The sequence below is a fragment of the Mauremys mutica genome, chromosome 20, assembly GCF_020497125.1.
Source record: "Mauremys mutica isolate MM-2020 ecotype Southern chromosome 20, ASM2049712v1, whole genome shotgun sequence".
In the NCBI taxonomy this organism is placed as follows: Eukaryota; Metazoa; Chordata; order Testudines; family Geoemydidae; genus Mauremys; species Mauremys mutica.
In genome coordinates, this window is record NC_059091.1 from 21,927,346 (window position 1) to 21,953,587 (window position 26,242).

At 59.3% G+C, this 26,242-nt stretch overlaps 1 protein-coding gene across 5 annotated transcripts; it reads left to right on the forward strand.

Annotated features, from left to right (window-relative positions):
* Positions 1-648: 648 nt before the first annotated feature.
* Positions 649-25,502, forward strand: LOC123353702 (DENN domain-containing protein 1B-like). Of its 5 annotated transcripts, none has more exons than XM_044995053.1 (23): positions 649-772; positions 1,979-2,043; positions 5,419-5,462; positions 6,046-6,095; positions 6,833-6,952; positions 7,489-7,558; positions 7,695-7,775; positions 11,030-11,125; positions 11,451-11,504; positions 12,467-12,577; positions 13,099-13,199; positions 13,909-13,954; positions 14,453-14,554; positions 15,143-15,268; positions 16,097-16,198; positions 17,470-17,560; positions 18,264-18,304; positions 19,864-19,935; positions 20,286-20,342; positions 22,110-22,265; positions 23,287-23,342; positions 23,795-24,011; positions 24,381-25,502. In XM_044995053.1, exons 1-23 carry the CDS (start codon positions 756-758, stop codon positions 25,224-25,226), a joined length of 2,721 nt encoding a protein of 906 aa, XP_044850988.1. In that variant the 5' UTR covers positions 649-755; the 3' UTR covers positions 25,227-25,502. The 5 variants fall into 5 exon arrangements, 3 of the variants coding, with proteins under 3 accessions (XP_044850988.1, XP_044850990.1, XP_044850991.1); XM_044995055.1 differs by having other exon boundaries at positions 22,110-22,244; XM_044995056.1 differs by lacking the exon at positions 11,030-11,125.
* Positions 25,503-26,242: the final 740 nt, after the last annotated feature.

Genomic DNA, 26,242 nt, shown 5'->3' on the forward strand with positions numbered 1-26,242 from the left:
ACCCACCCCCACCCTGCAGCACAGCGCCCCCTAGTGCTGGGACACCAGAGTCAGCACCGGGGGTAAAGAACCCCCTACTGACCCACCCCCACCCTGCAGCACAGCGCCCCCTAGTGCTGGGACACCAGAGTCAGCACTAGGGGGTAAAGAACCCCTTACTGACCCACCCCCACCCTGCAGCACAGTGCCCCCTAGCGCCATGCCGGGGCATTGGGGTCTGCACTGACTGCCAGAGGAGACCACCCTCCACTGAGTTCCCCACCCCACTCCCAGGAGCACAGCGCCCCCTAGCGCCAGCATTGACTAGAGTGGCGAGTGCCCCCTGCAATGCCCCGGCCTGCTCAGCACGTGGGATCTGCTGCGATCTGCGGCCGGGGCTCCGAAGAGCAGGGCGACGGATCAGAGACGCCTCCGCCAATGAGGGCAAAACCGGACCTCCCGGCCTCCCCATCAGGCGGCACCCTCCCCCCAGCCGCCCCAGCCTGCCGGGCCCCCATTGGGTGTCACGGTGCTCAGACTTCCTCTAACGAAAAGCCACACAGGAAGCTCTGAAGCAACAAGAGAGCAATTTTTTCATAGTTTTGTAGATGCACCGTAAAAAAAAAAAAAAGGAGAGAGAGGGTTTTTTTTTTTGTTTTTTTTTTAATACCCAACCCGGCCTTGAAATTTACCCTCCAGAGGTGCCGCGGGCACCACCCCCGTGGGAGGCAGCCAGCCTGGGATGCGACCGTGACGGGGAATGAGCAGTGAGAACCATGGGCTCGCGGATAAAGTAAGACCCCTTTGATTTTCTCTGGGTGCCGATCTCACGCAGGGCCTGGGCTTTAGCAGAAGGGATTTGCAGCCCCTCAGAGGAGCCCCCCGCCCCCAGCCTTCCTGCTGCATCGTTACCTGATCAGTGGAGAAAGTGAAATTGACCGTGGGCGACACCAAGGGGGGCAGACGGGGCCCTTTAAGACACCCCGTCTTCGCTGGTTTCAGTGCCTCAGGCCCCCACAGAGGGAGTGACACTGAGGGGATGGAAGATTTCTCCCTTCGGTGGGTTGGAGGCTCGGGCAGGGGGACGCCATGGAGAACTGGCCGCTGCAAAAGGGGTGGCAGGGACGGGGATCCCTAGTTTGGCAGGGTGCTGGCTCCTGCTGCTGTCTGGGCTGTGCCAGCTTTGGGATCCATCTCTTTCCAGCGCTGTTCACCAGCTGGGGAACCACGCTCAGGTTTGAGCTAGCCAGGCAGGTGAGCAGCCCTGGGTACCCCTGGGCAGGACTGCAGGAGCCAGGGGTGGGGGTTGTCCGCAGTTGGGAGGGGAGTTCCCCTCCATCCTCTAGGGACAGGCAGGATTATGGGGCGCACCAGGGGTGGTTTTTTAGCCCACTTGTGGAGCTGTTTCAGCTAACCCTGTTGCTGTCCTTTGGCATCTTCTAGCCAAAGATTCATCCTGCTTACGGATGAATTCAGCCTCCCCTCAGAGAGGCAGGTCAGCGTTAACGTCCCCCTCATATGGGGGGAAACTGAGGCACAGAGAAAGGGAGTGACTTTCCCAAGTCACTCAGGCAGTCAGGGCAGAGCAGGAGTGAATTAGAACACAAGAGTCCAGATTCCCAACACACACACCCCTTCCCACTACACCCTACTCCCCACCCAAAGCTGGGCCTAGAAGCCAGGGGTCCCAGCTCTCAGTAATGTGTCTTATCTCCATGTGAGGGGTTCCCGTTCCATGTGGAGTCTGGATCCGTCGCCAGGTCCCCCTAAGGGGTGCCCAACCCCCAGCTGTGCCTGGCCTGTGCATTAAAAGTCGTGTTCCCCCCCAGGAGACAAGAAGTCTGAGCGGCCTAAATTGGGGCCTTCCTGAAAGGGTTTTCCCCCAGCGCCTCAGTGCAAACAGGCCTAAGATCAGCACGATCCTATGCACTGAGCTGTGTCCGTTCTCAGCCATTAGCCCCGACAGTGGCTGTAGGTTCCTCTCTTCTCCCCCCACCAGGGAAAATCCCCAGAAGACATTTGATTTGTTCTTCGAGGCAGCCTGCCCCACGTCTGCAGATGACGGTAAGTCCCTGAGCCCAGAGGCCAGCGCCGGGGCAGGTGGGTGGTGTGGGGTTTATCTGTGTTCTTAGAGGGGGTGGGCTGCACGGGGAAGGGCTGAGGTGAATGGAGACCAGAGTCATAACTTCAGGTTGTTGGTTCAAATCCAGCCTACCTTCCCTGGGGCTAAAAGTGGATCTCTGGTCTGGCAGTCAGGACTCCTGGGTTCTATTCCCAGGGGCTCATGGTTAGAGTGGGGGGGAGTCAAAATTCCTGGGTTCTAGTCCCAGCTCTGGGAGGGGAATTGAAGGGGGTGGTGCTCAGAGCCAGGACTCCTGGGTTCTATTTCCAACTCCAGGAGGGGCGGGACGTCTAATGGTTAGAGCAGAAGGCGGCCGTGGGAGTCAGGACGCCAGGGTTCTATTTGAGCTCTGGGAGGGTTCTGGAGTGTAGCTGTCTAAGTGGGGGCAGGGGAGAGGACTGAGAGTCAGGACTCCTGGGTTCTTTCCTAGGAGTGGGGGGGGGGGGTCTAGTGGTTAGAGCAGTTGTGGTTGCGTGTCTCTTCCATTGCCCTGTGAGCCAAAAGACCCATGGAAATAAGGGCCGTCCCATGGCATTTATGGGGGGTTGTCTTCACAAAGGACCCCATTTGGGATGGGTTTGGCAGCTGCAGTTCAGGGGAGACACGAAGAGCCTCCAGCTGTCTGACCTCGGGTGGGGATTTCCTCCGGGCCCCCGAGCCAAGCAGGGTCCAGCAAAGCCTGTGGTAGGGTTAGAGTCCTGGGGGTGCTGCAGGGTGGCAGGGGAACAGTGAAGGGGGGGGCTACGTCCCTTGGAGTCACTATGACTCCAATACCCCAGCCTGGTGCTAGGGGGTGGGGTGCTGCAGGAATTGGGGTGGGGGGCTCAGTAGGGGGTGCCCTCCCCTTGCAGTCCCTGTGGGCCCCACTGCCCCAGCGTGGTGATAGAATTGATAGCTTCCCTAGCACTGTTTGTGTGTGTTGTGTGGTCAAGAGCTGAGGTGTTCATCCCACATCCTGTCTGTAGTTTATTCTGTTCTGCCTCCCTAAATCCTCCTGCAGTTTTCTTGTCCTGGAAACTGTTGTTCACTTCCTGTCCTAAACTGCTATATCTGGCTGTTCAACAGCCCTTGCATCCTACCCCAGCAATGGCTGCCCCTCAGTGCCGGGCGAAGGATCCCTGTGTAAACAGCCCCCTGCGTCCCACCCCAGAGGTGGCTGCCTCTCAGCACCAGGCGAGGGATCTCAGTGTAAACAACCCCCCTTGCCCCACCCCAGAGGCAGCTGCATCTCAGCGCTGGGTGAGGGATCCTTGTATAAACAGCCCCCTGTGTCCCACCCCCAAAGTGACTGTATCTCAGCACTGGGCAGGGTTCCATGTTTAAACAGCCCCTGTGCCCCACCCCAGGGGTGGCTGCATCTCAGCACCAGGCGAGGGAGCCCTAGGTAAACAGCTGCCACATGGCACCCCAGAGGTGGTTGCATCTTGGCACTGGGTGAAGAATTGCTATATAGGCATTACAACACAGCTCACAGTGGGGGTTACTGTGAGGTCCTGGGGAAGCAGAAACCCCTTCCCCATCCTCCTGCTGGGGGGAGGGAGCCGGCTCCTTAGGCAGGGCAAGGCCTGGGTTCAGAGGTGTGCCCCCCACCCCCATGCAGCGCCTAAGGGCCCTTCCGTCTGGGCCGCTCTCAGCAGCCACAGGAAGTGGCGAGGCGGGAGGTGGAGGCAGCTACCGTGTCTGGTGCAGAGCAGTGGAGGGGTGGGGGGGGGCATCCTGCCCTGCATGGAGGTAGTGGGAACCCATGCTCCTGAGTGCTACCTGCGGGGGGGGGGGGAGCTGTCCCAGTGGGAGGCTGCTCTCGGGGTGGGGGATGGTCCACTAAAGAATCCAGGTGCAGAGACCGACCTCCCCCGAGCCCCCGGCTCCCCCAGGGACCTGTGTGCATCACTCGCCTCCTAGGACCTTCGGACCCAAACAGTCCCCAGCTGCCAGGGCGGCTTCTCCCGGCCTGAGTCCCCTCCAGTGTCCAACCCCCATGGCCCAAGCAGCTCCGAGCAGTGGGGCCACCCCCCTGGTACCCCAGTCAGACCCATGGGCCCATCTAGGCTGGTATCCAGCCCCCCTGTGACCCCTGCCAGACCCATGGGCCCACCCAGCCTGGTATCCCGCCCACCCCCCATTATCCCTGCCAGACCCATGGGCCCACCCAGCCTGGTATCCTGCCCCCCCGTGACCTCAGTCAGACCCATGGGCCTACCCAGCCTGGTATCCCGCCCCCCCCCCCCGTTACCCCAGTCAGACCCATGGGCCCACCCAGCCTGGTATCCCGCCCCCCTGTGACCCCACTCAGACCCATGGGCCCACCCAGCCTGGTATCCCGCCCCCCTGTGACCCCACTCAGACCCATGGGCCCACCCAGCCTGGTATCCCGCCCCCCCGTTACCCCAGTCAGACCCATCGGCCCACCCAGCCTGGTATCCCGCCCCCCCCCCCCGTTACCCCAGTCAGACCCATCGGCCCACCCAGCCTGGTATCTTGCCCCCCTGCTACCCCAGTCAGACCCATGGGCCCACCCAGCCTGGTCTGTTCCCTGGGCAGGGGGACTGGCTGTCTCTAAGGGGTCAGGGAATGGGCTAACAAGTTCAAAGCCAGGCCTCTCTAGTATTATCCTAAAGTCATTACCATCCAGTGGTGCTGATCGGTGGCCTTTATGAAATGGTTTGGGGTTCAGGGGGAGCTGAAAGCCAGGACTCCCTGGTTCTATTCCTGGCTCTGGGTGGGGAGTGGGGTCTAGTGGTTAGAGCAGAGGAGCCAGGACTCCCTGGTTCTATTCCTGGCTCTGAGTGGGGAGTGGTGTCTAGTGGTTAGAGCGGGGGAGCCAGGACTCCCTGGCTCTGGGTGGGGAGTGGGGTCTAGTGGTTAGAGCGGGGGAGCCAGGACTCCCTGGCTCTGGGTGGGGAGTGGGGTCTAGTGGTTAGAGCGGGGGAGCCAGGACTCCCTGGCTCTGGGTGGGGAGTGGGGTCTAGTGGTTAGAGCGGGGGAGCCAGGACTCCCTGGTTCTATTCCTAGCTCTGGGTGGGGAGTGGGGTCTAGTGGTTAGAGCGGGGGAGCCAGGACTCCCTGGTTCTATTCCTAGCTCTGGGTGGGGAGTGGGGTCTAGTGGTTAGAGCGGGGGAGCCAGGACTCCTGGGTAATATTCCTGGCTCTGCCACTGTCTTTGGACAAGTCACTTCCTCTCCCTACTCCCCACTGGTGAGGGAGTGTTATAAACAGAGTGGGGGTAAAACCTGTGACAGGGAGGTTGTGGGGCTCAGGGGCTGGGGGGTCTGGGGGGCAGGGGTGTCATCGCGGCTCTCTCTCTGCTTTCCCCACAGACCCCCAGGTGCTGAGGCAGTTCCCAGAGGAGTTCGATGACCAGGTCTGCGCCTCGCTTCTGCGCCCCCTCTGCCAAGCGCCATGTTTCCCCTGTGCCAGTGGAGGCCAGTTGAGCATCAGCCACTCACCCCACCGTGTGTTGGGGTCAGGCTGGTGTGTGGGCCCGGAGCCATGGATCTGGGCTTAATCTGCCCAACGTGCATCTAACCCAGTATCCCCCCTGCCCAGAGATCACACCCATGGGCCCAGCTAGCCTGCGCTCTCCCCCTCCCTGCCCCCTTGCTCAGACCCATGGGCCCCTGTTGCCCTGCCATCCCAGATCAGACTCACGGGCCTGTCTGGCGGATTAAACCAGCGAGAACCACGGGGGCTGTCTGCATCCAGCAGCCTGGGTCCAAAGAATCCCCCTTAAATTCCTCGCAGCTCAGCCCTGGCTTCTCGTCTGTTGCAAGGGCTGGGGTGTTTGATGGGGCTTTTTGGCCCTAGGGGTCTTTCCCTCCAGGCGGGGGGCAAAGAGCAGACAGGAAATAAAGACGATCTGGCCTTCGCCCCCACCCTGGTGTGCTGGGTCTCTGTGATTTCTGCACTCAGGGGGGGGGGTGTCATTTTCACCTTGCCTTCTCCAGGAATCCATCCAGATGCTGCCCAAATTCTGCTTCCCCTTCGACATAGAGAGGTACACGGCTGCGCGGGTGCACGTCGGTCCGTGCGCGTGCACGGGGGCCGGGGGGGGGGGGTTTCTGTCCTGGGGTCTCCTCCGCCCAGTAAATCTCTCCGGTCTATAAGGCCTGGTCCCGGCTGAAAGCCATCCCACGCTGCATGAGGCCCCATTGCCCCTGTCCAATCTGGGCTGGTGGGGGCGGGGGGTGGCTGTGGTGGAGCCTGGAGGCATCTTGATCCTGCCATTCGGGCCAATCTGATCAGGTGCTTGGTCTACGCCTCCTAGCTGGGGACACCGGCTGTTCCACCCTGCGGTCAGTGGCTCATGGCGGGAAAGTAGCCATGGGTCAGGCCATAGGCGTCCCTGGGCGGTGTCTAGTGCAGGAAGCAGTGAGGGCTGAGGGCCAGCCTCCCCGACCCCGCGCGCTCGGGAGGAGGATGAAAGGGAGAGGAAGGTGCTGAGCACCTGGCAGGATCAGGCCCAGTGAGCCCAATACACCACGGTTGGGCCCGGCAGTGGTATTCGAACCACTAGACCCCACTCCCCTCCCAGAGCTGGGGGTAGAACCCAGGAGTCCTGGCTCCCAACCCCTCTCTAACCCACTAGACCCCATTCCCCTCCCAGAGCTAGGGGTAGAACCCAGGAGTCCTGGCTCCCAACCCAGGCCCAGGTTGGGATGGCAGGGGGCTGCGGTCGGCCATTAGCTTCCTCCTCTCCCGTCGGTCTCACCGGGTGCCCCCCCGCCCCCGCAGGGTAAAGGAGAGCTCCGTGGTGCAGAACTTCACCTTCGCCCTCACCGATCTGGAGGGGAACCAGCGCTTCGGGTTCTGCCGCCTGGCCGGGGGCTTCCGGACCTGCCTCTGCATCCTCAGGTACCGCGCCATGCAGCTGGGAGTGGCTCCGCCAGGGGGCGCTCTCCCCTCCCTGTTAGTGTTAGGCGCACTAGGGGGTGCCAGGCTGCTGCAGGCGCCGTGTTTCAGAGCAGCTATAAAACCACGATCCCGGCCAATGTATCAACCCCCACGCTCTGCCAAATTCCTGCTCCGTCAATTGCTTCTATTCCGGTGGAACCCTGGATTTAGGGTTCTTCTTCACTCAGCACCGGGCGAAGGATCCCTGTATAAACAGCCCCCGCGCCCCACCCCAGAGGCGGCCGCATCTCAGCGCTGAGTGAAGGATCCCTGTATAAACAGCCCCCGCGCCCCACCCCAGAAGCAGCTGCCTCTCAGTCACTTCATCACTCTGTACCTCAGAGGGAACAGCCCTTCCTTTGTCTGTTCAGACCGTGAGCTCTTCGGGGCACAGACTCTCTCTCACTCGAGTCTGTTCAGCGCCCGGCAGGATGGGTCCCCTAGTGGCTACCCTAACACAGACAATAAACTGCCCCCCGGCTTCTCCTTTTTCTTAGTTACCTGCCGTGGTTTGAAGTTTTCTACAAGATCCTCAACAACATTGCCGACCACTTAGCCAAGGAGCAGGTGAGCCTAGGACTCCTGGGTCCTTTTCGGCGGCTACCTCCACCCCCAATCTCGCTACATCCTGAGCATCTTGTCACTCCCTCGACCCCAGCTCCATTTGGACAGATCCGTTTCATCTTTCCTCTCTCCCCATCAGCTGAATGAACTGACCGAGCTCCTCTCCGCCCTCTATTGCCACCCCGTGCCCCAGCTGAACAGCCCCGTCAACCTCGAATTTGTAAGTATCAGCTCAGTCTCTCTCACAGGGGGGCGCTGCCTTCCCTCCCGGTCCATGAGCCATCTGTATAGGGCGCTACCAAATTCACCATCCATTTTGGTAAATTTCACGGTCGTAGGATTAAAAAAAATCATGAATGTCACAGTTTCCGATATGTAAATCTGAAATTTCGTGGTGTTGAAACCGTGGGGGTCCCGACCCGGAAGTGGTTGTGCGGGGGTCGCAAGGCTATTGTAGGGGGTTGCCACCTTCACTTCTGCACTGCTGCTGGGAGGGGTGCTGCCTTCAGAGCTGGGCTCCCAGGAAGCAGCGGCAGAGCTTTCTACAGTCGAGGGGGGGGGGCGGGAGGGCGGTCCCGTAGGTGGGTCTGACCTGGCCCCGGGAGTGTTCCATGCAGGGGAAGAGGAAGTCTGGTCCTTCCCTAGCCCGGCCAGGACTAGCAACTGGAGCCCCCAGCTGGGGCACCCTCAACCCTGGCCCTCCCTGCTCCGGGCCATTGCTCAAGGCTTAAAGGGGCCTTGGGCTGGCTCTGTGTGTGTGTGCGTGTGTGTGTGGGGGGGTATAGTGCCCCTCCATCCCCAGCCACAATGCCCTGGGTGGTCACCCACCCATAGACCAGCCCTTCCCCCTCCCAAAAGTGACACCCCCCCACCCCACCAGACCATGCCACCCTCACTTCTGTGCTGCTGATGGTGGGGCGCTGCCTTCAGAGCTGGGCTCCTGGCCAGCAGCCCCCACTCAGGCCACCCAGTTCTGAAGGCAGCACAGAAGCAAGGGTGGCAATACCGTGATCCCCCTACAGTTTCTTGGGGGAGACCAGATTTCACGGTCCACGATGCATTTTTCAAGGCTGTGAAATGTAAGGCCCTACATCTGTGGCATTGAGGCAGAGCTGTGAAGAGAGAGGCACCTGCAGGGAGGATGGTGATTTTGAACCAGATTCTGAAATGAATGCAGAGCCGGTGTTGGGGCTTTCTTGGTGCACGGGGGACAATATGGACTGGGGAGGATGAGATCTGGCCCATGCCAGACTCTGGAGAGGTGGGAATTGAACACACAGATTCTGGGATTCCCACCTTCTGTCTGACTAAGCTTTGGAACAGGGTAAAACTTACAGCTAGTTGGAAAATAAGTTGCTGATTTCTTTTCCCCCATAGCAAAATTTTGCCAATCAAAACTTTTTAGCTTTTCCGCCAAATTTTCTGCAGAAAATATTCGACTTTTTGGCTGAAAACCAAAATATTTCAATTCAAACTAGTGCTGACGGGCCTTGTGGGAGTTGTAGTTCAAGTGCCTCACGCGCCCATTCTCTATGGGCCAGCTCCCTGGTTGGACTACATCTCCCAGGATGCAGCACCTTCTCCCCTTATACTGAAGGGCAGGGGTGTGGCCTAGGAGTCTCTGGCTGTGGTGTATCCTGGGAGATGTAGTCAAACCACAGAGTCCTTCTGTCATGGAGTCCCCGGGCAATGCTCTGGAACTGCTCCCCACCAAGCCAGGCAGGACTCTGGGGAGCCTCCTCTCCCTTGGAGCAGACTGTCCCCAGGGCAAGAAGCTCCCACGGCTTCACCTCCTGGGTCTCTCCTTGGAGCATTCAGCATCCTCTGCCCGTCCGTGCGCTTCCCACAGCGAGTCGCCCCAGCGGGGTCCTGGGGAAGCCACAGGGTCCTGCACCCCCACTTTGCAGTCAGACGTGACTCTCAGCCAGCCAGTAACACAGAGGTTTATTAGATGACAGGAACACGGTATAAAACAGAGCTTGTAGGTACCGCGAACGGGACCCCCTCGGCCGGGTCCATTCTGGGGGGCAGTGAGCCAGACACCCACATCTGCACTTCACTCCTCGTCCCCAGCCAGCCCCAGACTCAAAACCCCTCCAGCCCCTCCTCCTCTGCTCAGTTCCTTTCCTGGGCCAGGAGGTCACTTGACCTCTTTGTCTTCAACACCTTCAGTTGGCACCTTTGCAGAGGAGGGGCCCAGGCCATCACTTGCTAGGAGACAGTGTCAGGCATTTATGTACACTGGCCTTTTGTTCTGCAGCAATCACACACCCTTATTCCATCACCTAGATACTTAAGAACTGCATAGGGGACACTGAGGCACCAACACAGTATTCAGAGAAAACATTAAGAACATTCCCAGTTCGTCACACCTTCCTACAGTGGAGAACGGCAGCATGAGACACCCAAACTACAACTCCCATGAGACACCAAGGTGCCATTTTGAGTTGACATATTTTGGTTTGGGGCCAAAATATTTCAGGTTGGGGTATTTTGACAAGATAGCGACACTTTCCAGGGGAAGCAGATGATTTCTGGGAGGTAGCAGGGAATCCATTTAGTCAAAAACTCAATTTTCCATTGAAAAATCATGGCTCTTCAATCTAGGGGCAGAAAGGCTAACAAGTTCCCGTGCCCGGGAGTTGAGATTAGCCAGGTTCAGACTGGAACTAAGGCGTACGTGTGTGGAAACAAGTGAATGGAGAACTGATATTTAGCTTTTCCCACAACAGAAAAACCAGGGGTCACGCACTGAAATGAACAGGCAGCAGATTTAGTCCAAGCAAGAGGAAGTATTTTTTCTACGCAATGCACAATTAACAGTGGAACTCACTGCCTTGGGATGTTGTGATGGCCACAAGCATAGCTGGGTTTAAAAAAAACTAGAGACGTTCATGGAGGCTAGGTCCATCGATGACTATTAGCCAAGGTCAGGGATGTAACCCCATGCTTGAGGCGACCCTATATCATAGACTCATAGAGTCATAGACTTTAAGGTCAGAAGGGACCATTATGATCATCTAGTCTGACCTCCTGCACAATTCAGGCCACAGAATCTCACCCATCCACTTCTATAACAAACCCCTAACCTATGTCCGAGTTACTGAAGTCCTCAAATTGTGGTTTGAAGACCTCAAGCTGCAGAGAATCCATCTGACTCCCAGAAATCAGGAGGGGACAACGGGGGTGTATTTCTCCATAATTGCCCTGTTTTGTACACTCCCCCTGAATCTCTGGCCACTGTCGGAGACAGGATACTGGGCTAGATGGACCAATATGTTCTTACTGGTTGTTTTTCTAAAAGGTCTTATCTGGGAATTATTTGGGGGAAGTTTTATGGCATTTTGGCATTAAAATCTCTTAATCCTCCGGACCCCACCAACCAAGCCCCCTCATCACGCTAAGGTGCACGGTTGTCCTGCTGGTGGAGCGCACGCGCGTCTCTATATTTTTATCCCCTCGTTGTCCCGGAAGGACCAGAAGTTGAACAAACTGAGAATAAGCACCGGCAGCTTTCTGAATGGCCGACACAGAGACCGGAGCCAGGAGCCGGCAGGCGGGACCGAGTCGGTGAGTCGGGAAACTCCGCCCGATTTTAACCAGCCGGAGTGTGCCGACTAACCGAGCGATCCCTGACAGTGCATGGTTCCCCCCCCCCGTCCCCCCCGCTGGGCGGTATGATCACCCCTAACTGGTGGCACTAGGGGGCACCTGGAAGAAGAGGACCCCCGAATCTTCTCCCCTCTCTAACCAGGGGAGCAAACTCAGCCGCCAACTAATTACAAGCTTAATGATGATTAACCCTGTGTGGCTTGGGTGAACAGCACTAACTCCGCAGCACGGCGCCCCCTGGTGGCAGGGGCCATGCTAATGCCACCCCCCTTCTCCATTACAGCCCTCCTACTTCATTGCCCCGGACCTCGGCAGCCTGCCTACCATCCCGGAGAGCGTAAGTCCCTGCGCCCCCTCCCGCGACGGGCGGGTTTGGGGGCTGATTCAGGGGTGCGAAGAGCAGAGGCAGTGGAATGGGGAGGTGCCCTGGTACTGAGTGGGGGTGGGGGGAGAACACTGCAGGGAGACTGAATGCGAGCAGTGAAGGGAGAGGAGGGGGTGCATTACACTGTATGGGGGCAGGGTGGGGTAGGCAGGGGGCTGAGGGGGAGAGCACAGCGTGCTGCAGAGTAGGGGAGGAGGGGAGTGCATTGCATTGCAGGAGGGGGAGGGGAGAGGACACTGTGCTGCAGGAGCGGGAGAGCTCACTGCACTGCAGAATGGGGGGAGGGGAGAGCACACTACACTGCAGAAGCGGGAGAGCTCACTGCACTGCAGACTGGGGGGAGGGGAGAGCACACTACACTGCAGGAAGGGAAGAGTGGCAGAACACACTACACTGCAAGAAGGAGAGAGTGCACTGCGCTGCAGGAGGGGGAGCGGGTGCTCACTGTGCTGCAGAAGGAGGGAGGGGGAAAGCGCAGCACACTGCAGAGTGGGGAAGGGGAGAGCATAAGGCACTGCAGGAGGGGGAGAGCTCAGTACACTGCAGAATGGGGGAGTGGCAGAGCACACTACACTGCAGGAGGGGGAGAGCTCACTACACTGCAGAATGGGGGGAGTGGCAGAACACACTACACTGCAGGTGGGGAGAGTGCACTGCACTTCAGGAAAGGGAGAGCGCACTGCGCTGCAGGAGGGGGAGCGGGTGCTCACTGCGCTGCAGAGAGGGGAGGGGGAAAGTGCAGCACACTGCAGAGGGGGGACGGGAGAGCACAAGGCACTGCAGGAGGGGGAGGGGCACGCATTGTGTTGAAGAGGGGAGTGCACTGCATCGGGAAGGACAGAGGGGGAGATGGGAGGAAGGGGAAGAGGGGGGAGCCCGGCACCTCTAACTTCTGCCCCGGCCTCCGCCCGCAGCGGAACCTGACGGAGTTCGTGGTGGCCGTGGATGTGCCCAACATGCTGCAGCTGTACGGGAGCATGCTGTACGAGCGGCGCATCCTGCTCACCTCCAGCAAGCTCAGCACGGTGAGGGGCACCGGGGGGGCGCACTCAGCTGTGCATGAGCACACGCCCACTGGGGAGGTGGCAGGGATGTGCCCTGGCACATGCATGAAGGAGGGGGTGTGGCGATGTGCCCTGGCACATGCCCACTGGGGGGGGTGGCAGGGATGTGCCCTGGCACATGCATGAAGGAGGGGGTGTGGCGATGTGCCCTGGCACATGCCCACTGGGGGGGGTCGCAGGGATGTGCCCTGGCACATGCATGAAGGAGGGGGTGAGAGGATGTGCCCTGGCACATGCATGCAGTGGGGACGTGAGGACATGCCTTGGCAGGGGCCCTGGGGGTGCTGGTGAGGGAGAGGTGCCCTGGCCCACGCACACAACCCACTATGGCCTAGGGCCAGGACTTGTGACACCCCAACATACACAGGACATTTCTTCAGGCCCCTGCCTCCCCCAGATCTCTCTGTGTCCCCCCTCCCCAGCTCGGTGCCCCCTGCCCCCCACCGGAGCAGATCTAAAGCTGTGTCTGTGTCTGTCCCCAGCTCACGGCCTGCGTCCAGGCCTCCTCCGCCATGCTCTACCCCATGTACTGGCAGCACATCTACATCCCCACGCTGCCCCCACACCTGCTCGACTACTGCTGGTAAGGGCACGGGCAGCCTCTGGCAGGCTAAGCGGGAGCGGGCCGGGTGGGCTCTTGGAGGGGCGGGGGACCGCCAGCATGCTTCAGAGAGGTGGGAGGGGCGCTCTCCCCTGGCAGTCAGTATCTCAGACTGGCTCTAGGGGGCACTGTGCTGCAGGGAGCCGGGTGGGGGCTCAGCAGGGGGCGCTCTCCCCTGGCAGTCAATATCTCAGACTGGCCCTAGGGGGCGCTGTGCTGCAGGGAGCAGGGTGAGGGCTCTGTAGGGGGCGCTGTGCTGCAGGGAGCAGGGTGGGGGCTCTGTAGGGGGCGCTGTGCTTCAGGGAGCCAGGTGGGGGCTCTGTAGAGGGCGCTCTCCCCTGGCAGTCAGTATCTCAGACTGGCCCTAGGGGGCGCTGTGCTGCAGGGAGCCGGGTGGGGGCTCTGTAGGGGGTGCTGTGCCTTTTCAGCCAGTGCCAGCCCCTGCTTGGCCCCATGGGGTGCCGTGCCACAGGGAGCGGGGCGAGGGCTCAGCAGGGGGCGCTCTCCCCTTAGGGTCAGTGCCGGACCCAGCGTAGCGCTTGGGGGCACTGGGCTATAGGGAGCGAGTTTTGGGGGGCTGATCTCATGCATTGATCCCTGTAGTCTCTGGTTTGAGGCACGGGTGCTACCGGGGCCGGGCAGTTTACGCTTCATTTGTCTGCATCTCATCAGCCTCCCTCCCTTCCCGCAGCGCCCCTATGCCCTACCTCATCGGTGTCCACTCCAGCCTCATGGAGGTGAGTCCCGCCCCTCCCCAGCGCCCCCTGGGGAGTGCAGCCTGCACTGCAGGCTGGGGAGGGGGGTGAGTCCCAGTGCAAGCTGGGGCTGCGGGAGGCCTGAATCTGGGGGTCCCCCAGGATGCAGGGGGGAGCTCCATCCGTTCCCAGGAGGAGATCTGGGACTGGGGGAGGGGGGCGGGCTTGTGTGGAGAAAGGGGTCCCACAGCTTCATGGGGGGGATTTACTCAGCCTTTGCACAGGGGGTGGGTCTGATCCCCTGGATGTTCAGTCTGGATCTCGTGTCAAAGCTGCCATGTGCTAGGAGCTGGTGGGGGCCCCGGAGCTGGAGCGAAGCCAGGTGCCAAGCTACGGGCTCTGGCCCTTTGTGGGTTGCTGCCGGAGCGGGTTTCCCTGGGGGAAGGGCCATGAGCCTGGCTGCCTGGTGGGGAGGTGCTGAGCGCTGAGGCCGGCTCCGGCTCCGGCCCCTTCCCCTCTGGACGTGTCCTCTCCTGGCAGAGGGTGCGGGGCAAGGCCTTGGAGGACGTGGTGATCCTCAACATCGACACCAACACGCTGGAGTCGCCCTTCCAGGACCTGGAGAATCTCCCGAGCGACGTGGTCAGTCCCCTACCCATCCCCTGTCTCCAGCACAAGCAGCTGGGTGAAACCCTCCCCCTGCCCCCGCCCTGGAGGGGACCCCCACAGTCAACCTCCATGATCCTTGGCAAGCCCCACGCTGGGCTGGATCCAAAGCTGCCACCCTGTGGCCTGGACCCCTTCTCTCCTGTTCTATGCCCCCTCCTAACACCTTGGGAATGCGGGGGGCTCTGCGCTCCCCCCGGCATCTCGTGGCTTGGCAGCCCGGAGATCTCATCCCCAGTGCAGACGACGCCCTTTGGCTGTGTGAGGAAGGAGGTTCCCCAGCCAGAGCTGGAAGTCGGCTTCCTTCTCTAGTGGCAACGTGATCTCTGGAGATCCCATGGACGGATCCTTCCGTCCCTTTCCAGCGGGACCCCAGGAGATGGGAGGAGCGTGATCTGTCGGGACCCTGTGGGATCTCCCTCCCTCCCCACTCTCATGGACTCTCCCATCTAATCCAGGGATCCATCTCAGCCTGAGTGTACCCCAAAGCCCCCTGGGGTCTAGGGCCCGCACCACGCGGCTGCCCCTCCCCATCCTCGCTCATGTGGGTCCCTCCTCTCCCAGGTGTCTCTGCTGAAGCTCCAGCTGAAGAAGCAGTCGGCCACCACTGGCGATGGGGTGGCCCGAGCCTTCCTCCGAGCCCAGGCGCTGCTCTTCGGCGGCTACCGCGACGCGCTGCTTTGCACCCCGGTGAGGCTGGCTTCCCTCCCCGCCCAGGGCGGGAGAGCATGCAGCGTAAGATAGGATAGAGTCAGGGGCTCAATGTCTCCCCCTCGTGGCTAGACATTTATTATTGGTATCTGGTCCCCCAATCCTGGTCCAGGACCCTGTTGTGCTAGTTGCTGTATATTATTTATGAGGTGTATCACGGTAGCACCAGGGAATTCCAGTCAAGGGCAGGACCCCACTGCGCCAGGCGCTGTACAGACACCGAACAAGAAGATGGTCCGTGCCCCATGTGTTCCCCTCCAAGGGTTCCCCGTTCTCTGTATGGCAGCCCATGTGTTCCCCCTTTTTTCCGGGCCCCACCCTGCGAGTGTCTGCACACCCGTAAGCAGCCGTGCTGCCACGGGCAGGGAGACCGGCAGAGTAGCATAGAGCAATCAGCCTTCTAAGTGTCTGTCTTCTCCCCGTGTCCCTCTAATGCCCCCCTTCCGGGGAGGATTTCCTGGAAATCCAGGGGCCGCTGTGGGTTTCTCTGTGCAGGGGGAGGCGCGAGCCCTGAGTGACCCCCAAGGATTTTATGTTGCAGAGCAGTTGCCCTGGGGGTGGGGGGCTGAGTTCTCCGGAAACGCTGAGGAACCATCCAGGGCAGCTGGAGCGCCCGGCTGCTGGCCCAGTAACTACCCCATGGTCAGTGCCCTCAGGTGCTTTGGGCTACCTGCCAATCCCCGGTGCCTAGAGCAACCTGGCGTTCCCGGTCTGGGGCCCCGCTCCAAACCCCCCCCCCCGAGCTGTCTCTGAGCTGGGCCCCAACCTCCTCCCCCCATTCACCCTCTTTGTGCCCTCCTCCCCCAGGGCCAGCCCATCTCTTTCTGCCAAGAGTCCTTCCTCAACCATAAGTCGAGCACCATGCGGGAGTTCCTGCTCAACGCCGTGCACCTGCAGCTCTTCAAACAGGTAAAGGGGGGAGCCTGGGCCTGGGGGTGGGGGGCCCAGGAATTCTGAGGCCTGGACCTGAGACCCCCAGGTACATTGGTAGCCCCCATCCAGTGGGAATGATGCGCCCAGCCCCCTCCCCATGTGTGTGACCTTCTCTCCTGGAGGGGTGAGGGGTGCATCTAGGAGAGTTTGGGGGGCAGAGGGGGCCTGAGATGGGGGGTTGGTTGGGTCACCCCATCCCAGGTCATATTTTCTAGGGCTTTAAGGTGTCACATCACCATAAAAGCCATTAACGAATGGCCGCTCTCTCCCCCCATTGCTCCCATTGCCCTCCCCCATGTCCCCCATAATAATTTATGCTCCCACTGTATTATGTGCTCTCCCTGTAATGTCCCCTCTAATGGTTCCCCCCTCTCCATCTGCCCCCCCCCGTGCTCTCCTCTAATGGTCCCCCCCTCCATCTGCCCCTTGTGCTCCCCTCTAATGGTTCCCCTTCTCCACCTGCCCATGTACTCTTCTCTAATGGTTCCCCCCCTCTCCATCTGCCCCCCCCTGTGCTCTCCTCTAATGGTTCCCCCCCTCCATCTGCCCCCCCATGCTCTCCTCTAATGGTTCCCCCCTCCATCTGCCCCCCGTGCTCTCCTCTAATGGTTCCCCCCTCTCCATCTGCCCCTTGTGCTCCCCTCTAATGGTTCCCCCTTCTCCATCTGCCCACCATGCTCCCCTCTAATGGTTCCCCCCTCTCCATCTGCCCCTTGTGCTCCCCTCTAATGGTTCCTCTTCTCCACCTGCCCATGTACTCTTCTCTAATGGTTCCTCTTCTCCACCTGCCCATGTACTCTTCTCTAATGGTTCCCCCCCTCTCCATCTGCCCCCCCGTGCTCCCCTCTAATGGTTCCCCCACTCCATCTGCCCCCGTGCTCCCCTCTAATGGTTCCCCCCCTCCACCTGCCCATGTACTCTCTTCTAATGGTTCCCTCCTCTCCATCTGCCCCCCATGCTCTCCTCTAATTGTTCCCCCATCTGCCCCTGCCATGTGCTCTCTCTAATGGTTCCCCTTCTCCATCTGCTCCGTACTCTTCTCTAATGTTTCCCCCTCCATCTGCCCCCCATGCGCCTCTCTTTTGGTTCCCCCTTCTCTATCTGCCCCCTGTAATCTGCCTAATGGTTCCCCCCTCTCCATCTGCCCCCCATACTCCCCTCTAATGGTCCCCCCTTCTCCATGTGCTCTGTGCGCTCTCCCCGACTCCCCTTGCACCCGCGTCTCCCCCACGCCACCCACTTTTCAGTTCATCGACGAGCGCCTGGAGAAGCTGAATGCCGGCGTGGGCTTTTCGGATGTGTTTGAGCAGGAAATCACCAACAGCGGGTTGGCGGCGGGTAAGGAGGGTGCAGCCACTGACCGCACCTCCCCCGGGGGGCAATAGGGGCACGGTGCCCCCAGTGCGTACACAGCGACCGTCAGCGGGCGGGATAGAACCAGGGACCTCTGGAGCTGAGTGCATGAGCCTCTACCTCAGAGGTCTCAAACTTTTTTACTGGTGACCCCTTTCACACAGCAAGCCTCTGAGTGCGATCCCCTGCCAACAAATTATGCACTTTTAAATATATTTAACACCATTATAAATGCTGGAGGCAAGTGGGTTTGGGGTGGAGGTTGACAGCTCGCAACCCCCCATGTAATAACCTCGTGACCCCCTGAGGGGTCCCGACCCCCAGTTTGAGACCCCCTGCTCTACCGCATGAGCTAAAAGCCAACTGGCTGTTAGCTAAAGGTCTAGAGCAGACTCATTTTCTCTCTCTCTCTGTAAGTGGTCTTGGTGCCACTAGATGGGACAGAACACCACACCCAGGAGGTGTGTGGGTTACACCTGCAGATGTGACCCTTTAACGGTGGTGCCACCAGGGTTCCCTCACAATGCACCAGGGGTTGGCAGTGATGGTAGGGCCAGCCTGGCAATATGCACCTCCTCACCAGGGCGGGGGTCAGGCTTGGGGGCAGGGTGGGTAAGGACCCCACTTAGGGCCCTGAGTCACTCATGGCCTGGGAATTTACATCTCTCCCTTTTCTGTCCCTGTGCAGGTAACCTGAGGTCGTACCAGCTGTGGGTGGAGAGCCTCAAGGTATGGAGCTGCCTGATAGCAGCTTGTGGGGTCCACTGGAGAGGGTTGTGAAGTGGTGTGAGTGCAGGACTGAGAGCCGGGAATCCTGGGTTCTATCCCCAGCTCTGGGAGGGGAGTGGGGTGTAGTGGCTAGAGCAGAGGGGCTGGGATTCAGCGCTCCTGAGTTCCATTCCCAACTCTGGGAGGGGAGTGGGAACCTGGAGGCCTGGGTTCTATTCAACCCTGCCACTAACTTGCAATGTAACCCGGGGGGAGTCACTGCCCCTTTCTGTGCCTCAGTTTGCCCCCTCTGTAAAATGGTGATAATGCCAACCTAGCTGCATTAAGTATTACCTGCAGCTTCTAGTTCACTGGCTAGCGGCAAAGGGCCAAATTATTCCGAGGCAACATGTTAAGTTCCCTGTCAGTAAATGGGTCAAACTGGGCCCAAATCCAGACCCCCTGGAAATCAAGAGGAATTCTGCAATTGATGTCGGGGGGAATCAGATTTGAGGTTCAACTGGTGCATTTTACACCATGAAAAGCCGGACCCATTGACAGGAGAGGGGCCAAGATCTAACCCCCGCAACCCTGCAGGCTGGGAAAGAGCAGGTGAATAAGTCATAGAAGAGGTGAACGAAAGTAGCTGCGGCCCTGCTTTAATTTACCGCTCGCTGTGTAAATTAACTCCCCTGGGGCGTGTAGCTTACACATGCTCCTTAACACACCACCTCTGAATTAGTAGCTTGATTCTGATCCCGTTAGAGTTAAATCAGGAGCAGCTCCACAGAAGTCACTGGAGTGTCCATAGTGGATTGAGAAGCTCAAGCCCTTAGATGCACTGACAATATTATGGTTTACTGTTGCCTCTCTCTTGAGAGGTACCAGATGCTCAACACCTGACATGCCAGCTTCCAATTGGAGGAGAAATCAGTGATATGGAGTCTGGGCATATTTGCAACTAGTTTATGTACACTCTATACACCACTCTTGGAACAGAGGTGTCACCAGCTGCACGCAGGCCAATCCCCTTGTTCAGGAATCCCAGCCCATTGAAAAAGTCCCTGCCCAGGGTGCAACGCTGCCTCAAGAATCGATGCCAATCGGAGACCAAGACGGAGCAAACTGTCCAGCTGATGTCCCAGCTCCCGCTCCCTGGACCTTAGCACGGCCCCCAAATTAACTGCCACCCGCAGTGTGTGTCTTCCTATGACTGACCGTTCGCTCGCCTGCTGAAAAAAAAACACGCTTGGAGACCACATGTCCCAGCGCCGGCCTCCAGCTGATTCTAGTTAGCAGGACCGTGGCAGAGAGCAACCCCTCACTGCTTGCAACAGCTCCCACTGGAGAAAATACCATTGCAAAACTAGCAACAATGCGGTGCTGCTGAAAGAAAGACTGTGTGCGATAGCGCCACCTGGTGACTCCTGCCACAACTGTAGCCACCCACAGGCTCCCTCTAGCCGCAGGACGGTCAGGTTACTTGTGTCAGGGGGAAAGACGAAGCTAAGGGCTGCAGGAGGCACCAGGGGCCTATAGGGGTCGCTCCAAAGCAACATCTCTGTGCTTTGTCTTGCCAGAAAGGCGGAGGGGCCCTGATCCACACTATGAAGAACAAGACGAACCCAGCCGTCAGGAACATGTACAAATACGTAAGGTCACCAACTGGCTACACGGTCTTCCCCGTTCACTGGGCTCTGATAGCGGGGGGGGATCTTATCCGTGTGTGGGGGAGTTCCCGGGGGCAGAGGTATTGCAGGGGGATGCAGTCGTGTGTCTGTGCGGGGTCCCAGGCCTGGGGTATCGCAGGGGGAAGCAGTCGTGTCTCCGTGTGAGGGGTCCCAGGCCTGGGGTATCCCAGGGGGATGCAGTCGTGTGTCTGTGCGGGGGGTTCCCGGGGGATGCAGTCGTGTCTCTGTGCCAGGATCTCTGAGTGGACAGTGGTATAACACCATAAAGAGCCAGGAATGGCCTTGTCACCCCTCTCTCTCCTCTCCTCTAGGCCAAGAGCCACGCCCGAGACAGGCTGAAGGAGATGCGAAGTCGCTTGAGGTACAGGGTAAGATTCCTACTGCAGCAATCCTCTTTGGGCTGGGGGATCCCGCCCAGCCTCCCCGCCCCCAACCCCCAACTCGGAGCCAGGGATTCCCCCTTGCTGAGGAAATTTCCCCTCCCTCCAGCTCCCCTCTGATCAGTGCTTCCTGGGGGATTGGGCGGGGCAGGAGCTAGGAGTGGCAGGTCATAAGGAGGGTTAAGGGTAGTAGATTGTGAATGGGGTTCAGCTCTGAGGTTGTAGATGAGAAAGGGTTAGGAGACAACAGGGGGGCTAAGGGTTCGGGTCAGGGGTAATGAGATCCTAAGCTGGCCAAGGAAACTTTCTAGTCTTCTGCCAGGGCAGATTCTACCTGGAGTCCCCATGATGCTCTGCTTGGAGATCCCCCTTGAGGGTCTTCAGAAGAAGACAAGAGGGTCCTTAGGCTGAGGCTCCGGAGATGATCAGGGAGATGCTGGGATGGGGGCCTCATGTAGCCCGTCTGCTTCCTGCCCTCGTCCCACAGGGATAGGGTGAAGCCCCCTCCCCACCGAGATGCATTGAGCTCCAGATGTGCCCCCACCCCCGTGACCTTTGCCCTCACCTGCCGGGCTAGCTGGCCGATTGAAATGTCATGAAGCCCCTATTAATAGCACTGGGGTTTGGAGCTCCGAAGCCACAGGTTCGAATCCCGCCCCTACTCCCATGTCAGCCGTGGCCAAGAGCACCTCGCCATGTGGGAGCATTTACTGCCACCCAGTTGCCAGTGGGCTGGGCCTCCATGTCACCCCCAGACCAGCCACCTGAGGTAGAGATAAGGAGGTGTTAGTACCGTTATACAAGGCACTGGTGAGACCTCATCTGCAATAGTGTGTGCAGTTCTGGTCTCCCATGTTTAAGAAGGATGAATTCAAACTGGAACAGGTACAGAGACGGGCTACTAGGATGAGCCGTGGAATGGAAAACCTGTCTTATGAAAGGAGACTCAAAGAGCTTGGCTTGTTTAGCCTAACCAAAAGAAGGCTGAGGGGAGATCTGATTGCTCTCTATAAATATATCAGAGGGATAAATACCAGGGAGGGAGAGGAATTATTTAAGCTCAGTACCAGTGTGGACACAAGAATAAGTGGATATAAACTGGCCATCAGGAAGTTTAGACTTGAAATTAGATGAAGGTTTCTAACCATCAGAGGAGTGAAGTTCTGGAATAGCCTTCCAAGGGGAGTAGTGGGGGCAAAAGACATATCTGGCTTCAAGACTAAGCTTGAAAAGTTTGTGGAAGGGATGGGATGATGGGATGGCCTAATTTTGGCAATGAATTGATCTTTGACTATTAGCGGTAAATATGCCCAGTGGTTTGTGATGAGAGGTTAGATGGGTTGGGATCTGAGTTACTAAAGATAATTCTTTCCTGGGTGTCTGGCTGCTGAGTCTTGCCCGCATGCTCAGGGTTTAGCTGATCATCATATTTGGGGCCGGGAAGGAATGTTCCTCCAGGGCAGAATGGCAGCGGGCCTGGGGGTTTTTCACCTTCCTCTGCAGTGTGGGGCAGTGATCACTTGCTGGAGGATTCTCTGCACCGTGAAGTCTTTAAACCACAAGTTGAGGACTTCAGTAGCTCAGACATAGGTCAGGGGTTTGTTACAGGAGTCGGTGGGTCAGATTCTGTGGCCTGCGTTGTGAAGGAGGATCAGACTAGAAGATCATAATGGTCCCTTCTGACCTATTAGTCTATGAGCCTTGCCTGGGAGTCTGCTCACAGTCCTCCTGCCTGGCCCCCTTTCCCCCCTCCAGGACTTGGGCCAGGCTTCATCCCTGCAGCGAGGCGGCTCCCTGAAGTGTGACCAGCTCTCAGGCCCCATCCTCCCCCGGAGCACCCAGTCCGAGTGCCTGCAAAGCCGGCTGCCCATCACCCAGCACTTTGGGAAGGTCAGAGACTGCGAAACCGCTGTAAGGAGGGGCGGGGGGGGGATCTGGACCGGGGTGGGGACGCACAGATAGTGCTCCCCCAAATGTGGAACATCAGGAAGGAACTAATGGTGGGATGTGGGTAGTTCCCGGTGCAGATGTGCAACATCTGGTGGGAATAATAGGGCATGCGGGTAATCCTCATGCAGATGTGAAGCATCTGAAAGGGAATAAACAGGGTATGTAATTAATGCAGATGTAGAACCACCGGTGTGGGTAACGGGAATGCACAAATAGTCCGGCTCCCCAGATGCGAAACATCTGGAAGGGAATAAAGGGAGTATGCAGTTAATGCAGATGTGGCACATCTGGAGGGAATAATGGGGGTATGTAGTTAATGCAGATGTGGCACATCTGGAAGGGAATAAAGAGGATATGCAGTTAATGCAGATGTGAAACACCCGGAAGGGCATAATGGGGGTATGCAGTTAATGCAGATGTGGCACATCTGGAGGGAATAATGGGGGTATGCAGTTAATGCAGATGTAGAACATCTGGAATGGAGTAAAGAGGGTATGCAGTTACTGCAGATGTGGCACATCTGGAAGGGAATAAAGAGGATATGCAGTTAATGCAGATGTGGCACATCTGGAGGGAATAATGGGGATATGCAGAGCAGTCTCACCTGGATGTGGAACCTCCGGCACGGGTAACATGCACAAATAGTCCAGCTCCCCAGATGTGGAACATCTGGTGGGAATAACGGCAGCGTGCGGGTAATCCTCATGCAGATGTGAAACATCTGGAACCCATAGCAGGTAGTTTGGGAAGTGAATCACTGCCCCCGCCCAGAGAGCCCTTACTCATCTGAGTAGCATCTGGGGCAGGGGCGCAAGGCGAGCTCTGCCTGGCTGGCACAGATCAGGGAGTGGTGGGCATGGAACGGCCTGGGGGGCAGGGAGGGCCTGGCCCCAGCGACCCCCCCTCATGCTGGAGGGGCTTGGAGTTGCACTGCCAGGGGTGAGCCGGGGGATCAGCCTCTTTGACCCATGTTTCCTTGCAGTCCCGACCCCTGCGACCCAATAAACGCTGCAGCGGGATGGAGCTGGAGGCCCAGAGGTAATGGGGGGGCACGGGGGGCTCTGGCTGGGGAGGAGCACAGATATTGGGGGCAGCACAGAGATGGCCTGGGGTGTGGGCTGCAGGGCGTGTCTGTTTACACGTGTGCTGGCACGTGTGGTCAGCTTCACGCCTGCCACTTTCCATGGGGCTTTTGATGCAGACGGCCACGTGGGTGGCCAGCTTTAATACATCAGCATATGTGTCACGTGTGTGGGTGGACCTGCGTGTTGGCACACCTGACGGCTGACATGACTATTCCACTTTTTTTTCCATGCATACTGGCACAGGCTGAGAGTTTGACATGACCCTGTGTTCCCATGTCGGTTGACATGCATTTTGACACATGATGTCTTTCGTGCACCAGCTTCTTGCCATGTTTTCTGTATGTCAGTTTCCACATGTGGCTGTAACATGAATGCCCAGCCCACCCTTTCCCCCACATCTCTCAGGGCTGCCCCGGCAGAAGGCCATGAGGCTCCCCTGGGCTCTGATGCCATCCCTGATGGGGGGGAGCTGGACAAGAGCTTCCTGGAGACGGGCGAGATCGACCTGCTGGGCGAGATCTTCGAGACGCTGAGCCTGGCAGCGCCCAGTGGCCGGGGGCTGCTCTACGGGACTCGCAGCCTGGACTTCTGCAACATGGAGGAGGGCGGCTGCTACACCAGGGTGAGCCCCCCCCCGTGCAGCCCCTCCCCCACAGGCACCTCCCCGTGCTGCCCCTCCCCCCCGTGCCGCCCCTCTCCCACAGGTACCTCCCTGTGTCACCCCCACACCCCCCCGTGCTGCCCCTCCCCCCCGCACCTCCCTGTGCCACCCCACCTCTCTCCCCCCAAGTCTTTCTCTTGGACTCTCTCTCCCCCCTGATTCTGCCCCATCCCTCTCTCACCTGATTCCACCTCCCCCACAACTTTTCCTCTCCAAGCCCCTCCCCTAACTCCGCCCCTCTTCTTTAGCCCCTCCCCCACCATTCCTCTCCAGCCCAGGTCTCTCTCCCTGCCCCTTGCTGCACCAACCCTGGCTCCTTGTCCCTTCCAGCTGAGGCACACGAACCCCAGTGAGGAGAACCTGAGCAGGCGCCAGGCCCGGGACCACGAGTGCTGGCTGCTGGCCGAGGAGGACGACTCGTCCCTGGAGTTCGCCCCCCCCTCTTCAGAGGAGGCCTCCCTGGCCGAGGAGGAGGCTGGGGACTCCCAGCATGCTTTGCTGCTGCCCGCCAAGGCCACGCGCCCGGCGAGCGGGATGTGGGACCGCGGGATCAATGAGGATGAGGAGGGCCCTCCCCAGCCAGCTGAGGGGGTAGCAACGCTCAGGGTGCCCTGGCACAAGCCCTTCCAGCTCGGGGAGGAGGAGCTGGGGGGCAGGGCAGCCGGGGGGCAGGGAGGGGCTGGGGCAGAGCTGACACCAACCACGGGCTCTCTGGGGCCGCCTGAAGAAGAGGGCACAGGAGGCCACCCTGAAGCAGCCACTACAGGGCCAGAGTCTGGGCAGGGGGTGTGCAGGGCAGAGCCCTGCCCCAAACAGGATAGCCCCGCCCCTGAGGTAGAGCCCCGCCCTGAACAGGATAGCCCCACCCCTGAGGTAGAGCCCCGCCCCGAACAGGATAGCCCTGCCCCTGAGGTAGAGCCCCACCCCGAACAGGATAGCCCCGCCCCTGACATTGAGCCCCACCTCCCACCCGATAGCCCCTCCTCCCCTAGGGTCCAGTCAGCTGTGGCTCTGTTCCAGGCCAAAGTCTGCAGACAAACTGACTTCAGGGGCGGGGTCCCCCGGCTTGGGGCAGGGGCCACCCTGCCCAGCTCATCCTGGCCGGAGCTGGAAGAAGCCTCCCAGCCCCCGGCCCTGCCCAAGGTATCGGAGCTGAAGAAGAGGTTTGAGTCCTAAAAGGCTGGCGCCATGGAGAGAGCTGCACCAGGGGGCCCGTGCTGAGCTACGGACATTGCTGCACCAGGGGGCCCCCGCTCAGCTGCACCAGGGCTCCACAGGGGTCCAGGGGGTGGTGAGCTGCACCAGGGGACCCCCAGGCTGCGCTATGGGCAGAGCTGCACCAGGGCACCCAAAAGCTACACTGCCCCGCTCGGCTCAGGACAATGGGGAGACGCTGCCCTGGCTCCAGCCTGCTCCACAAAGCCCGCGGGGGGGGCTCTGAATAAATGCTTATGGTGGAACCGCCAGGTGGTTGCTGTTCAATCGGCCGTCCCACAGTGGGGCTCCGCGCTCGCGGGCAGCTGCAGTTTCCCCTCCCTTGGCTGACCGGATCCCCGCCCTCTGCAAAAAATGCATCACTCCGCAAGGGTGAGAGGGCGTGGGCCCCCGTCCCCATTTTTTTTTTAATTGATCCCAAAGTTAGTTTATTTTACAAAAAAATAAAAGTTGAATTTGCACAGAGGAGGGAAAACACAACATTCTATAAACCCAGCTTAAAAAGCCACCCTCCCAGCACCCAGAGGGGCAGGTAACCCTGCCTCCTGCTCCTCGCTGGCCCTGTAGGACTGGCTTCCTACAACTAGGGAAACTGAGGCACGAGAGGTGACGTGACTTGTCCAGGGTCACCCAGCGGGTCTGAGGCAGAGCCTTCCTGGCACGACCAGCCTCCCTTTCTAGCCGAGCGTCGGGGCACGGCTTGAGTTACATTGCTGCATAGTTGGGTGCAGAGAAGGGGTAAGATTAGCACCATGGGCACCTAAACCCCCTGGGTCCGAGGCCCAGCTCCTCAAAGGGCAGGAGGTGCCTAACTCCCATTGATTCCAACGGCAGCCTAAATCCCACATGGCTCCCAGCCCTGCTTCAGGCGTCACAGCTGAAGAAGAGATTCGAGAGCTAGAAGGCTGGCGGTGGGGACAGAGCTGCACCAGGGGGCCCCATGTGGGTGGAGTTGCACCCAGGGGCCCACCCTGAGC

Coding starts and splice junctions, on each gene's coding strand:
- LOC123353702 (XM_044995053.1), top strand. Junction 19,936..20,285: donor TCAGGAACATGTACAAATAC/GTAAGGTCACCA, acceptor CCTCTCCTCTAG/GCCAAGAGCCACGCCCGAGA. Junction 23,343..23,794: donor ATGGAGCTGGAGGCCCAGAG/GTAATGGGGGGG, acceptor CACATCTCTCAG/GGCTGCCCCGGCAGAAGGCC.